Source organism: Terrapene carolina, unplaced genomic scaffold (assembly GCF_002925995.2).
Source record: "Terrapene carolina triunguis isolate 2854851 unplaced genomic scaffold, T_m_triunguis-2.0 Scaffold58, whole genome shotgun sequence".
NCBI lineage: Eukaryota > Metazoa > Chordata > Testudines > Emydidae > Terrapene > Terrapene triunguis.
In genome coordinates this window covers 42,543,093-42,559,382 of record NW_020664409.1, presented here as the reverse complement: position 1 = coordinate 42,559,382, position 16,290 = coordinate 42,543,093, and the positions used below count along the sequence as shown (strand labels likewise).

At 40.6% G+C, this 16,290-nt stretch overlaps 1 protein-coding gene across 5 annotated transcripts in view; it reads right to left on the bottom strand.

Moving 5' to 3' along the window:
- Positions 1-16,290, bottom strand: part of MAPRE2 (microtubule associated protein RP/EB family member 2) — a 144,332-nt gene that overhangs the window by 19,380 nt on the left and 108,662 nt on the right. For all 5 annotated transcript variants that reach the window (XM_026661941.2, XM_026661949.2, XM_024192850.3 and 2 more), the window contains one exon: positions 14,927-15,140. In XM_026661941.2, the coding sequence (XP_026517726.1) occupies positions 14,927-15,140 (214 nt within the window). The remainder of the gene's footprint in view (positions 1-14,926; positions 15,141-16,290) is intronic.

Sequence of the window (16,290 nt, the reverse complement as noted above, 5' to 3'; positions counted from 1 at the left end):
CCGTTGAAAAAACAACACGCACGCATGTATGCACGCACACACGCGTGCACACACAATTAGATAGTTGTTACCAGAAAATAATTGAATATGGCTTTTTATGCATATCAAGACCAAGGATCAAGGCTTATCATCTCCAACTGCAACCTACAATGGCAAAAACTAATACCATTAGAATACCAACTTAAAAAATGGTGGTGTAACTTTAGGAATTAGTACTAAGGTCTGGCTAGGGACATATCAAATTCATGGTCCATTTTGGTCAATTTCACAGTCATAGGATTTTAAAAATTGTAAATGTCATGATTTCAGCTATTTAAATCTGAAATGTCACGGTGTTGTAATTGTAGGGGTCCTGGCTTAAAAAAAAAAAAAAAAAAAAAAAAAAGGGGGAGTGTGTGTGTGTGGGGATTTCCGCAAGGTTATTATAGGGGTGGTTGCGGCACTGCTACTCTTACTTCTGCGCTGCTGCTTCTGGCGGCTGGAGAGTGGCGGCTGCTGGCCAGAAGTCCAGCTCTGAAGGCAGAGCCGCCGCCAGCAGCAGCACAGAAGTAAGTGCATGGTATGGTATTGCCACCCTTACCTCTGTGCTGCTGCCTGCAGAGCTGGGCCCTCAGTCAGCAGTTGCCACTCTCCAGCCATCCAGCTCTGAAGACAGTACAGAAGTAAGCGTGGGAATACCACGACCCCCTAAAATAACCTTGTGATTGCTCTGCAACTCCCTTTTGGGTCAGGACTCCCGATTTGGGAAACACTGGTCTCCCCTGTGAAATCTGTATAGTAGGGTAAAGGCCCGCAAAAGACCAGATTTAACCGGAGGCGGGGGACCAGATTTCACAGTCCATGATGCATTTTTCATGGCCGTGAATTTGGTAGGTCCCTAGGCATGGGATGTGAAACATGTAAATCACTGGACAGAGAATATGTTGATATGACCAGCAATTAACATTTGATGTTATATAGCCTGAGTCCACCTCATAAAACTTCTAATCATAAGATCGCATGTACTGAATATGTGCAGAGAGCACGGACTGAATAGGCACAGTCATCTACCTACTCTCTCACCTCTAGATGTTCTCTTTCAAATGCTATTTGAGGCACCATAGTGGGGTGTTCTGGGAAAGCTCAGACTGTCTCCTGCCTGTGGTTAAAGATAATTTGATAACACTGCTCATATAGCATCTTTCACAAGCACAAGAGTTATTAAAGGACTATGTTTTAAAATATTAAGTCTATGGCTTTTTTAATTCCTTATCCTGAGTGACACTAAGCACTTCAAACCCCACTAAAGTCAGCTGGAGTTAGGTATGCTCCTTACTGCTCAGGATCAGGCCCTAAATGAACAGGATGTTCGGATATCCATAATCAGTAATGTAGTTTAAAAAAAGCTAAATAATTTGAGTGCTCCAGATGGCACGAGCTAGAGACAGCTGAAAATGAAATTTGAATAGAATTTGCTGGACATCCTCTGCTAACCGAAAATCTTTTGCATTAAAGTAAGTTTTACCTCCATGTTTACTCTTTTTGTTTGGCCTCAGGGAAAGCCCTTGAGGGGGGGGGGGAATGAATTTCCAACAGAACCTTAATTTTATAAAAAAGTGTAACTGCTCCAATCCAGAACTACAATTAAATGCAATATTTCAGCCTAGACCATTTTTAATCAGTTAAGTACCTGTAAATTGGGACTGACAATGGGAAACCTTGATAGACTTAATAGCTGCACAACTGAACACTAGGAGTGCAAATACTGCACTTATTTACACCATTCTAAATCTGGAATAGCGCCATTAATTCTCTGTGGAGAGGTGCTATATTTTCCATACACAAATAGCCAACATGTTCTTCCAGTCTAGATGATTTTAGCATGAGGATTCCAAGCCAGAATCCCATGGTACTGAGCAGTCTCTCGCTCTAAGATCCTCCATCTTGAGTTGCCCTCAACACTCTCCCCATCTCCCTTCATTCTCCCAGCAGACTGGCAAAGTCCTTACATTTAAAGATGCAGTACACAGAAAATAGGATAATATCTCCTCAGAGCTGAATAGCAGCAGACTTCCTTCTTATTTCTTTAGTGAGAAAAAGAGTACTTTACTTTCATTATTAATTTTTGTCTGTGCACTTACTCCAGCCAATGTGATTGAATTATTATTTATTTGTATATTATGGAATCCAAGGGCACCAATTAGATATCAGGCTCACACTGTACTACATATTCTCTGGACAGATATGCAGCAAAGAAGACAGTCCCTGTCCCAAACAGCTTAACAAGATACATGCTCTGTGTATGTCTTTGTTCATTAATGTAGTTTTTATTGCCTCTGATCTCCAGCCTGCTCTGTGTCAGCATGTTGTCCATTTTAACTATACATTTATTCTTTTGGGTAGCAGGGATATCTTGTTACCTGCAAAAGTACCAGGCACTTTGCTAGTGCTATGGAAATAAATAGCAATATCTACTATACATTCCCATCTAGGCAGAAGTCCATGACAGTTTCAACTGTATTTTCAAAAGAAAGATTTATGAAAACAATTAAATGACTCCCCTACATATCATGTCATGTAAGCAATTCCTTTCAATCATCACTGGCATATGAGGCATTTCATTATCAACAGCTGGGATGCTATCAGGCAGCTTCAACTCCCAGTCATACAGGGTTAACTTTAGATGCCCAAAACTGACATAGTGTGTTATGATTTTATGTTAGCTCACAGCTCAATTTTAAATGCACCATGTCGCTGAGCCTGTTAGCAGCATTACAGCTGCCTGAATTAACACTCAGTTCATTTTAGTTTGTACCTGGCCATACAACAACCGCCGGTGTAAGATCATTTAATATACTGTTTATAAAGACAGCAATTATTTTTATCTTGACAATGTAATATAAATTGGATAGAGCAGCTATTAAAAACATTACAATTCTCAAGCAGTGTATTAATGATGGCCTAAAAACATAATTACTATCAGTCTCATTATGTCGAAGAATTTCCCACTACAGCTTCTATTTTCTTTTCTTTTTGCTAAACAGGAGTTTTTATGCGCAGATTTAAAATGTTTAAATTTTGTATAAACTGCTACAATCCCAAACCTTTCATTGCTGATTACAAAAATGTGGGATCAGAATGTCAGGTCACTTAATACTCTGAGTAGATGTATTCAAATTAATGGGTCCAGGATTCTGTCTAAATATGACTTCTGGGATTTAATTGTAGTCCTACAGACAAAATACCCCAACTATTGACTGCCTCAAGGGCAAATTATCTCTGAAGCTATGTCAGTAATTAGTAACTTGTTTAATATTTGTGGAAAATGGCATGAAGTTCTGCTCATGTGACAACTGCATGAATGCAGTGAGAAGGGACACGCCAAAACATTGTACTCTGCTTCATCATTCATGGTCATTGCTTGAGTGGAATTTGGGACTCACTCACATTGGGTATGTCTATACTTACCTCCGGGTCCGGCGGTAAGCAATCGATCTTCTGGGATCGATTTATTGTGTCTTGTCTAGACGCGATAAATCGATCCTGGAAGTGCTCGCCATCGATGCCGGTACTCCTGCTCCGCGAGAGGAGTACGCGGAGTCGACGGGGGAGCCTGCCTGCCGCATGTGGACCCGCGGTAAGTTCGAACTAAGATAGTTCAACTTCAGCTACGTGAATAACGTAGCTGAAGTTGAACTATCTTAGTTCGAAGTGGGGGGTTAGTGTGGACCAGCCCATTAACTGCAGTATTTCTTCTGTCAAATTCATATGCTCCTGAGAAGAAACAATCTTTCAGGAAGATTAAACTTTAGAAAAGGTCATTTGAATTAACAGCTTCCCTACGAAAGAAATCATTACTGAGAGAATCCCTCTTTCCCACACATTTGTTTTAAAGACAAGGGAATTAGTGCTCATGCATGCTTCCCCTCACAGCTCGGTGGACATGCAGGAGCCTGCTCAATTGTGTGGCGGGTTTGCGGTGGGTGAGGGGGCGGGGACGACGACGACGACTGAATGGGATCAGAGACTTAACTCATTTCATTTGTGACCCAAGACAAAAATCTAATCCCCTGTCTTCAGAACTGTAACCCTACTGCATTGTTTAGGGCCCCTTTTCCACCCACTGACATCCTCAGATCAAACTTCTTAGCTATTGCTAAAAACTTACATTTTGTTTCTTAAATCTGCCCCATACCTAAAGGAAATAAGCTTGCGTAACTCAAGCTCCGTCTACACTGCCTCACAGTTTGGCCTAAAGCGGTATGAATAGCAGTGTGCATCAAAGTGTTGTGCTGTATCTCTCCCATGTGGGTGCTGTGGGCAAGAATTATTCACTTCCACAGTGTCCACATGGGAAAGTTACAGAGCAGGATTTTAGTGCGCACTGCTATTCTCAGATCTGGAAACCTTTATATCAGGTTGGCCAAAGTGCAGCCTTTGAGCTACACATAGTCCACTGGAGGTCTCTTCGATCAAATTGGAGCACTAGCTACATGGATTGATAGTCTGATTTCCACCTTAGCATTAAAAAAGGGTGGCCGCAATTTGCTTTATATTGGACAAATTAGGTATGCTCCTAGGCTTGCAGCAAGCTGCCAAAGCAGCTTTAGCTGGGCAAAGTGTGACCACTCTGCTTAAAAGTGTATCATAAACGAGGCTCAGCATTTGGCTCTTGAATGTTGGCCATGTCTCTGAATAACTCACTTCTGTTCTATGTTATAGAACACTATGTAAGAGGCCTAAAGCTATATATAATTAACCACTTCAGCATGTGTATAATTAGAACCTAACATAATAAACATTAAGCCCCATATATTTTTTGCAATGCAGTTTCAACTCCTTTCATTAGATATTAATCAAAGAGCACATATGCTCTGCTTGCCACTTCAGGCAGTTTTTTTGCTGTTGTTGAAGCAGTTGAATCCATCAGGAATATAAATTACAAGGCATCATAGAGGGATTTGTTGGAAAAAAATATTGTTTCCAGTAAAACCTTTAACTGATCATTTGAAGTAGAAGGCATGAATGGAGGCAGCTGGTCTAAAACAAATGTTACAGTTCGAAGTAGTAAATCTTAACAAGATACCGGTAAGTAATATGCTGAACTATCATGGTTGTACACTCCAGTAACTTAGCAGAGACTAAGGATCTTTTCTCCTCTGGATCATGTGAAAGTCAGATCAGTAATGGGATATAGATGTGGTTCTCAAACTTTCATATTTTTCAGAACTTAAGACAGGGAGGGTTTAGAGAACTTTTTCTCCCAACCCTTATCCACACCTTCCATTCCATGTGGTGGCTGGATCACTCAGTTACATTCAATAGTAGGAAACTGTTATAGAGACAAATTGAAATAAACTTGCTTTAATGCAATAGATTCAGCTGCTTGACACTAGCTGTGCTATTTATTTCCTCTCCATGGGTGTAGGACTTTACATTAGTAACAAATCTCTTCACCTTGCCTTCAGCGCTCACTGCCCTTGGCCTCTTTGCAGTTTGAGTCTGCCCTCTGAATTTAATAAACCCACACTGACTGTGTTTGCCATAAAGCTGACAAAGAAAGTCTTTGTAAACAGACTCCAGCAACCTAACAGGACTACATGCTTGAATCTCTACTTGTGATCCAGTATATGCACAGTTAAAGATTTCTGGGATGGGGTGTGAAATATATTTTTTCTGATGGAGTTCAATTATACATACTTCCTCCTTGTGATGGAAGAGGCTCTGTAGACCACAATTTGAAAATGATTGGGAAAGCCATTTAGGAAGATATTACCACTAGAGCTATCTGGAAAATGGATTATTGCCTTGTGGAAAATTTTGACTTTTGATCCTAATACCAAAAATTCAATCATAAACCATACGCTTTTCTGGTTTAGATTTTTCAAGGAAAACTTGACATTTTTGAATGTCATGAAAAAATTGTTTAATTGAAAATCCAATTTTCCACCAGAAAACAGTTTTGATGGAAAATTTTCACCTGGCCTTAATTACCACCCAATGGCTTAGGTAAAATGGGTTCAACCACTTTGTAGCAGCAGAAGGAGCCATTTTAAATTGGTCATTATGTCTTGTAAAACGATATCTGTGGGATTTTATTTTTGTTTATATATTCAGAATTTAGCAATGTGCATCACTAAAGGGAGGTCTGAAAAAAAAAAAACCTGCCCCGAGGGATAGTTTATTAACAAATTTTCTCAATTAGAACTACATTGACATACTGGAGATTAGAAAAGAGTAAGAGACCCAAGAAAGACTAATGTTAAATGCACAGTTTATAATTTATAGCATCTTGATAGTGCCATATTTTTCTAGGTTTTCAGCCCAGTTTCTAGAACAGTAGTCCATGTCACCTTGGAACAAGCTTGCTGGCTCTCTAGTAGAGAGGCCATTACTTTTAATATGCATGGAAACTGAACTACCTACTCACTCTTACAGCTGGTTCCTACGTATCAAGGTGGAACAGGAAAGCCTGCACTGTCAGTGCTGTACCGATTCTGTGAAAGGATCACTTCAGTCTCCAATGGTATTTCAACTCCTTCCCTGAACTCCAAACACTAAGGGTAGGTCTACACTTCCCCGGTAGTTCGGCGGCAAGCGATCGAACTTCTGGGTTCGACTTATCGCGTCTTGTCTGGACGCGATAAGTCGAACCAGGAAGTGCTCGCCGTCGACTGCGGTACTCCAGCTAGATGAGAGGAGTACCGCGGAGTCGACGGGGGAGCCTGCCTGCCGCGTGTGGACCGAGGAAAGTTAGAACTAAGGTACTTCGAACTTCAGCTACGTTATTCACGTAGCTGAAGTTGCGTACCTTAGTTCGAATTAGGGGGTTAGTGTAGACCTGGCTTAAGTTTTTAAAGTAAAAAAACAAACACACACTTTTGAATATGCCCTCTCAGCATATGCATCTCCTGTACAGACTATGCCCCCAAAGCATTCTACATCTTCTGCAACAATACAACATGAGAAAGGGTTAAAGTACTACATATTGAAATGAAAACAGATGTGATTGTATAGTTGTGTCTGACATACAGGAAGGGTGGCAACAGGGTTTGGTGGGGAAGGAAAAAGGAGAGAGAAAAGATGGCAGAAATTAATTCTTTGAGGAATTCCTGCTAACTCAAGTCCCCATGCTTGTCAGCGTGTCACTAACACCTACATTTAAGTTTTATTACACTAAGAATAAAAAAAGAAAAATATATTTTAATCCAAAAATTAATTTAGAGCACACCTCGCATTGTATGATGCCATAACCTATGCAAACAGATCTCACATATTTCTCTTTCCATGAAGCATTATAAAGAATACCAGTTCTCCTTGCACAAGAGGCCTCAGATGGCTGTTTCATTCTCTGTAAACATTCGTGGACAAACAGTTAATTCTCCCCTGGTTATTTTCCCTGTCATAGATGTGCTTATTTTTAGCCATCATGTGACTCTCCAGTATTTTCCAGGCACTGCTTTAGCCATCCGATTCTCACAGGATACTTCAAAGCGAAAGGCAAAACATCCTTCAGACTGAAGAATCTTCTGGAATTTTAACCTAATAAAATTGTTTACATAATAAGTTGTCTTTTGTCCACAAATTTTTGACGCTCCCCACCCCAAAAATACGGTGGCCTATTGAGGTGTGATTTACATTTGGGAATGCTTACATAAGCTTTCTGAGCTGAAATCCCAACAATCTGATCAGACTATTTTAAACAGGCAGAATTAAAATAGGCACAAACAAAAAAAGTTGTATTTTAATCCCTCACAACAACTTTGAGCCTACATCTGTTGACTGTTTACTACATCATAAGGGAAAAACAGGTTATAAGAGAATATTTAAAGGACCTGAGCAATATTGAGCTGGCAGATGGCACTATATATGAGGAACCTGTGGTGCTGGCGGGAAGCCTGTAATGGAGTATATACTGTTGGTACCAATCCTTATGAAAACACGTATGTGTATTCCCCTTGTACAGTGGAATAGTATGTGGTGAAGTGGGGCTCCTTATTCCAGAGTACTGCCACTTCATGTAGTCTGAAAGGTACAATTATCAAATTCCATCCATAGTTCATACTATATATCAGCTCTTTTACAAATTGGCTCTGCCTTCCCAAGGAATGAAGGCAACATGAGGTTGGCACAGAAGATTAGTCCCAGGGAACTATTTATGCTACAATTTCCAAGCTGCATTATCCTTGACCTGCCCTGACTTTTAAGAGTGACTGCTCTTTGAAGATGTCAGAGAAAGCTCTTTGGAACACTCATTTTTGAAACAAAGTTAATATTTCTTTTCACATTTCTCCTTACTCTTAATTTTTACAAACAAAACAAACTTAGGTTGCTAAATGCAAGTTGGGGAGCAAACGCAGCATTTGCACAGATATGGATAAACATCTATTTACAGAAATGGTAAACAGATGCCAAACTCCATCTGGCTCTGAGGGTTTGGCATCAGATTAAGGCACACTGAAAATAATTCTAGCTTGTTACAACTACCTTTTAGGGGTAAACTTTCAAAGCAGCCTTTAGGGATTTAGCAGTTTAATTTTGTTAGTGGGAGATTCCCAGCTAAATCTTTTTGTACGTCTGAAAAAACAGAACAAAATGTTAGGAAAAGCATTAACTAGTTAGGAATAATAATTAAAAGATTTACATGGTAAGTGTCTGATTAAATATAAAATGTTATTTTGTGGAGCAAATCAATATTAGTGTCTCTGCCAACTAGGTAGATATAGATAATATTTCAATCTATATAGATTTATTGGTGGCTAAATATTAGGGCTGTCAAGCGATTAAAAAAATTAATCACGATTAATCGCACTGTTAAACAACAATAGAATATCATTTATTTAAATATTTTGGATGCTTTCTACACTTTCAAATATATTGATTTAAATTACAACACAGAATACAAAGTGTGCAGTGCTCACTTGATTACAAGTATTGCACTATATAAAAACAAAAGAAATAGTATTTTTCAATTCACCTAATACAAGTACTGTAGTGCAATCTCTATCATGAAAGTTGAACTTACAAAAGTAGAATTATGTACAAAAAAACCTGCATTCAAAAATAAAACAATGTAAAATTTTAGAGCCTGCAAGTCCACTCAGTCCTACTACTTGTTCAGCCAATCAAGTTTGTTTACATTTGCAGGAGATAATGCTGCCCGCTTCTTGTTTACAATGTCACCTGAAAGTGAGAACAGGCGATCTCATGACACTGTTGTAGCCAGCGTCGCAAGATATTCACATGCCAGATGTGCTAAAGATTCATGTGTCCCTTCATGCTTCAACCACCATTCCAGAGGACATGCGTCCATGCTGATGATGGGTTCTGCTTGATAATGATCCAAAGCAGTGCAGACCGACTCATGTTCATTTTCATTATCTGAGTCAGATGCCACCAGCAGAAGGTTGATTTTCTTTTTTGGTTGTTCAGGTTCTGTAGTTTCTGCATCGGAGCATTGCTCTTTTAAGACTTCTGAAAGCTTGCTCCACCCCTCATCCCTCTCAGATTTTGGAGGGCACTTCAGATTCTTAAACTTGGCTCAAGTGCTGTAGCTATCTTTAGAAATCTCACATTGGTACCTTCTTTGCATTTTGTCAAATCTGCAGCGAAAGTGTTCTTAAAATGAACAACACGTGCTGGGTCATCATTCGAGACTGCTATAACATGAAATATATGTGGCAGAATGCAGGTAAAATAGAACAGGGGACATATAATTGTCCCCCAAGGAGTTCAGTCACAAATTTAGTTAACACAATTTTTTAACAAGCGTCATCAGCATGGAAGCATGTCTTCTGGAATGGTGGCTGAAGCATGAAGGGGTATACGAATGTTTAGCATATCTGGCATGTAAATACCTTGCAATGCCAGCTACAAAAGTGCTGTGCAAATACCTGTTCTCACTTTCTGGTGACATGGTAAATAAGAAGTGGGCAGCATTATCTCTTGTAAATGTAAACAAACTTGTTTGTCTTAGCGATTGGCTGAACAAGAAGTAGGACTGAGTGGACTTTAGGCTCTGAAGTTTTACATAACTTCAAAACTTAGATAACAAAAACAAAACTATGTAACAAAAAAAAAATCTACATTTGTAAATTGCACTTTCACGACAAAGATTGCACTACAGTATTTGTATGAGGTGAATTGAAAAATACTATTTCTTTTGTTTATCATTTTTACAGTGCAAATATTTGTAATAAACAATATATGCTTTAATTTCAATTATAACACAGAATATGATATGAAAATGTAGAAAAACATCCAAAATATTTAATAAATTTCAATTGGTATTTTATTGTTTAATAGTGCGATTAAAACTGCGATTAATTTTTTAAAATCGCGATTAACTGTTTTGCATTAATCGCATGAGTTAACTGCGATTAATCGACAGCCTTACTAAATATATATTAGTCATGTTTCTTGGAATTATTTGACTAATTTATAAAATATATTAGCCAGAATTAAAAGGAAACATATACTTAAAAATTTTTTAAAAATAAGTTTTAGTGTCCACACATCTATCCTGTTCTTGACACTCTAAGCATTATATATCAGCATTCACACACAGATCTGCATCCTCAGGACCCTCCCTGAACCAACATAACCCAAACTTTCAGAAGGGACCTTCTACACTGTATCCACAGAAGTTTTTGTATGTGCTTGCCTGCACACTCATACTTCACAGAGTCTAATTAGCATTTTTGTACCAGATGTCACCTTCATTTTTGTGAAGTGCCGAAAATTTGAGATACTATAAAATCAATGTTTTTGCATGTACAATGGTTATCCTCGTTTGCAAGCAGATAATCATACAAGTGCAGATATTACAGAACAATTTGAGAGCATTTTTGAAAATCTGACCAATGAAGTTTTCACGCACATTTGGAGCAGTTTTAGTCCTGTAGAAGAGTGAGAGAATACTCATTGTATAATTTAGCATTTTGCTAGCAAACTAATGTTAATAGTCAAAAAGGCATCTGCTTTATTTCTAAACGCTTTTAAAAGCAGCTTAATACAACGCACCATGCATGCAAAGAGCATTAAACAGAGTTTTCAAAAGCACTCAGCAGTGACCTAACTCTGCCCCCACTTAAGTAAATGGGAGTTTTACCACTGACTTCAACAGGAACGAAGTTAGACCAATGCTGACTGCATCTGAATATCCCACAAAATGATTTGATTGCAGTGGACAGAATGCAGCTATCTTTATAGGCACATGCAATCAATATCCATTCACACAACTACATCCTCAGGGCACTCCCTGCACTGACGTGATCCAAGAGATCACTCCGCTGCCTACTTACGTCAGGAGAGCATCTGAATGGGACCAAGAAGCTCTTGTTGCTTCTTTGCCAGGCCCTAGTATCTGCAATTTTAAGTTTCTCATCCTAGGTTTAGTGGGCAGTGGGTGAAGCTTTCCCTTGGGGAGGCTAGCCCCCTGCCCACCTCTTCCGGCCGAGGGCCTGCCCCCACTCACTGCTCTATCCCCCTCCTCCCCCGTGGCCAAGGGGGTGGGGGAGAGCTCGGCTGGGACCGCGGCAGAGCTCTCTGCCCTGGCTGAAGAGCCGAGCCCGGAGCCCCTCCCGCTTCGACTGCAGCCCCACCCCATTCCATCCACCCATGGGCCTGCCTCCATTCCATCTCCACTCTGCCCCTTCCTCTTTGAGGCCAGGCCCCCCACTAGCTCTCCCCCCCCCCACCGCCCCAAGATCAGAAAAGGCCTGTGCCCCCACCGCAGCTCCAGAGCTGTAGCGGGGAGCAAGAGCTCCTCCAGCCCTGGGCTGTGATGGGGGGAAATTTTTCAGGGGTCCCCAAATCTTGCACTGTCGTTCTCTCCCCCCCGCCCTCGACGGCGCAAGGTTTGGCCTCCCCCAGCCTCCATTATGCACCACCTATGCTAGGTTTGCTATGGTGGTTGAAGCAAGAAGAACACATGAAACTTTAGCACATCTAGCATGTAAATATCTTGTGACGCCGGCTACAACAGTGCCATGAGAACACCTATTCTCACTTTCAGGTGACATTGTGAACAAGAAGCGGGCAGCATTATCTCCTGCAAATGTAAACAAACTTGTGTGTCTGAGCGACTGGCTGAACAAGAACTAGGACTGAGTGGACTTATAGGCTCTAAAGTTTTACATTGTTTTATTTTTGAATGCAATTATTTTTTGTACATAATTCTACATTTGTAAGTTCAACTTTCATGATAAAGAGATTGCACTACAGTACTTGTATTAGGTAAATTGAAAAATACAATTTCTTTTGTTTTTTGCAGTGCAAAGATTTGTAATAAAAATAAATATAAAATGAGCAGTGTACACTTTGTATTCTGTTTTATAATTGAAATTAATATATTTGAAAATGTAGAAAGTATCCAAAAATATTTAAATAAATGGTATTCTATTATTGTTTAACAGTGCGATTAATCGCACAATTAATCGTGATTTTTTTTTTTAACCGCACGATTAATCGTGATTATTTTTTACCTGGTTGTCAGCCCTAGTATATACATACAGGATATATTCCTCTTGGGACTCTATTGGTAAGTGTAAATATTCTCATCCAATAAGAGACCTTATTCCTTTAGACAGTGCAATTTACATGACTTAAGACATGACATATTGGTGAAACTAAAATACACGTTACTCAATGGGTTAAACCCACTCTCCAATGAGCTATCAACACTTTTGACTAAACATAGAATCTTGTTCTAGATATAATGGACAACTGACGAAGTATACAAAAATTCTCCATTTGGCATCTTGTAGAAAAAAATATCAAAATAGCTTTGCAGATAAACACTAATTCTGGACTATATTTAAATTAATGGAAAGAAAACCAATGTACCAGTCTTCAAATTCTGTCTAGAAATTGTCAGAAGATCTATTTGTCCCACCCAGCGCTTGAATTGGGGAAATGTCTTGTGTCTCTCCATTTTTCCTCCAGTGTCGCTTTTAATTTTCTTCTTCAAACTAGCAACAGCCTGAAGACTGAGGATATGGCATTACCACCCACACCTCTCTTGCCCAGTTCAAATACTGAAAGCTATTCCATTTCCTCAGAATCTTCCAGCTATTAGCAACACTCACTAAGGCTATGTCTTCACTACCCGCTGATCCGGCAGGTAGCAATAGGTCTATCGGGGATCGACTTACCGCGTCTAGTGAAGACGCGATAAAATTGATCCCTGATGGCTCTACCGTCGACTCCGGAAATCCACCGCGGCAAGAGGCGGTAGCGGAGTCAACGGCGGCGCAGTAGCGGTCGACTTGCCGCCGTCCTCACAGCCAGGTAAGTCGACCTAAAATACGCCACTTCAGCTACGCTATTCACGTAGCTGAAGTTGCGTATCTTAGGTCGACCCCCCGCTGTAGTGTAGACCTAGCCTAATTCCCTCTGCAGATGGTCTGATTTGCCATCCACGTTAAGCTTATACTTATTAATAAGTATTTTTAAAACCATTCACTTTGAATTAGCAATAGAGCTTAGCAATTTTCCTTTTTTGAAGGGAGGTAGGGAACTACCACTCAGGGAAGTACACAGGGAGTTGGCTATCAGGGTTGTTGCCATGGGTGCTAAACCATCACCGAGGATGATGTGGGGTGTGTGCGCGCACCAAATCAGGGTCTTTTTTTTTGTTTAGCCATTCAGGGGGCATCAAAAACATGTCCCACCCTATGTGACAACACACCTGTGGCCATCCCTAAGTACACAAAAGGCACCAGATCCTCAGATATTCAGAATGAAAGGTTAAAAATATAGGAGGTACAAAACCAAAATGTAGACATGTTACAAACCCAACATAAGAGGCTGGCAGTGTTTGCCTGAAACACTCCACTGCGCTAGCAGATGTTGACTTTGCTGAGAAAGTGGATTAAGTGAGTGTCACTAATTCATGGAGGTAGGTGGTTCAACCCCACACGGATGTAAGGGAGAGTAGGGAGCAGCATGTTCCATCTCTTGGATCTAGGGTTTGGACTGAGGAAGGAACTGTAGAAGCAGCCAAGCCTGGGGTGGAGTTTTGAGCTGAACTTGATGTTATTGTTAATTTAAATGTTGAAGGCAAACTCCAGGAAAGGGTGAGTGTTTGACTCTACACAACGTGTGGATTTTATCTGAGAGCAGGCTGGGAAAGGACTTACTCCCACCCCAAAACTATGAAAAACAGATTAAAGCAACGAGATTGCACTACATGCTTAGGGTTATTTTTAAGATCTTTCTGCTGCCCTCTTGTTCCCTGGTTTAGTCAAAGTGATAAAAAAGCATCTGTTTTGTGACCCACACTCTATGGATAGTGTAGGAACAATTGAGAAATGGATCTTTGGTGCTTATTCCCATTTCAGATACATGCCGAGTAATAATAATAATAAAAAAAAATCAATGATGCCTTTGAAGATATAGGACATTACTGTATGTGGCCCACTTAGAAGATTACTGTGTCTGAATGATCAGCACATTTAAAAATACAAATCAATCCATTTTCTGCTTTTGGGCCAGCACTTAGGATCTGGAAAAGTTCCAGTTACCAGAAAACCGGACTATGCTAGCAATTTCCTGTGAAGATGTGTGGGAGGGGGGAACTATTTGTTACATTCTTGAGTAGTTTATATCACCCAGGTTCAGCAGCAAAACAGTCAACTGGCTTTGTCTCCAACATTAGGTACACTGGAGTCATGGAATTTATTTCCCAGACCGTGAAATCTTCAGTAATAATGTGGCAGGTCAAAACAGACCAACAAAATGAATGCCCACAAAAAGTCCATTTATGTAATCTAGGATGGTGAGCCCCAGATAGCGCGAAGTACAAACACAAAGAGCGTGGTGGCTACGTGTTGAAACACCATTTCTAATTTGACCCCATATTTATATAAGCTATTGATAGCAGATTAAGACATTACTATACCATTATCCGTAAAACGGGAATGGAAATCTCCAAGATTTACAATACCTGCAGTGGGGGAGTTTGCATGATGCGACTTTTTTGGTAAGTTAAAGATCTGTTCACCGGGATCTGGTGGGGGGAGAGCATCTTGGCCTTGTCGAGCCATGACAGGATCATACTCTTTACCGTCATAGTTGGCATCAAAGAACTTCTTAAACCATTGGATAAAATCTAAGTTGTCTTGGAAGCGCCCTTTCACCAATTTCTCCACTGGAATCACCTGTAAAATACAATGGTAAAAGGTTCCATTAAACACTGCATTGCCAGTACATTCATATTTCTCAGATTATCTAACAATTTAACTACCAACGTGGTGTCTCCTGCATCATTCTGGATTAAGAGTTATATGGTTAAGGTCTTCTCAGCTTTGTGTGTAGTTATATATAAAGCCCCTTTAAATACTCATTTTCTAGCACTATTTTCCCATGAACGACATTAAGCTAACCTCTCAATAGTGCATGTTCTTCTAAAAGGTAGAAGTACCAGTAGTATGATACCACAGTACAGAGTCTTGCAACCTGACCCAAACCCCACGGGACCCCATCTACAAGTGTCGGGTTCAGCTCGGGTCTGAAAACAACCCAACACATTTGGGCTTGACTCGGTTAGTCTCTCATCTCCTCCTGCCCATGGGTTGGTGAGGCAAGGTGGCAGAGGCTGCTGAGTGCCCTGCTCCTTCTGGCCATGGTTGTGCTGCGCTGTGTGCGCCATGGAGCGAGCGTGCTGAGGAACTGTAACATCTATTATGCTGTAGCACATACAGCACAGTGAGGTGGGGGCAGCCGGCTGCACTGGTACATGCAGACACTGCTGTGACGACCCCAGAAGCAGGAGGTGGATGGAGATGGATTGTGGGCACAGGGCGTGGGGAGCCCCCACCAGGCCAAACCCCAAGGATGAGACGGCAGCAGTGTTGACACAGGTTGGGAAAGTGGGGAAGAATGTCAGATTTCGGTTGGGTCAGGTCTGAAAACAACTTGACACTCGGGTTGGATTTGGGCAGCCATGAGCTAGTCAAGTTTGGGATGGGCTTTAAAATTAGGCCTGTGCAGATCTCTACCATTGTACATAAGCCTTTACAACTGTTCTTCCTCAGATATGCTCCTTTTAGCTTTGAGTGACAACTGGGTTGTATGTAGCCAGTCTGAAACTACTGTCATCTTTAACAAGTAGTAACGGGGAGTCTGTTGGAGATTTTAGTTAACATATTTCATGCGATTAGATGCAGGTCCTAAAAATGAACAATTTCTTCAAAAAGCAAAGGGTCAGAATCTGGCTTGCCCTGAGTAGGTGTGCAAGGAGCTGTCAGAACACAGGAAATCCTCTTTCACACTGCCCTGTGTATGCATGGTGGGGAAACAGAATCTCAA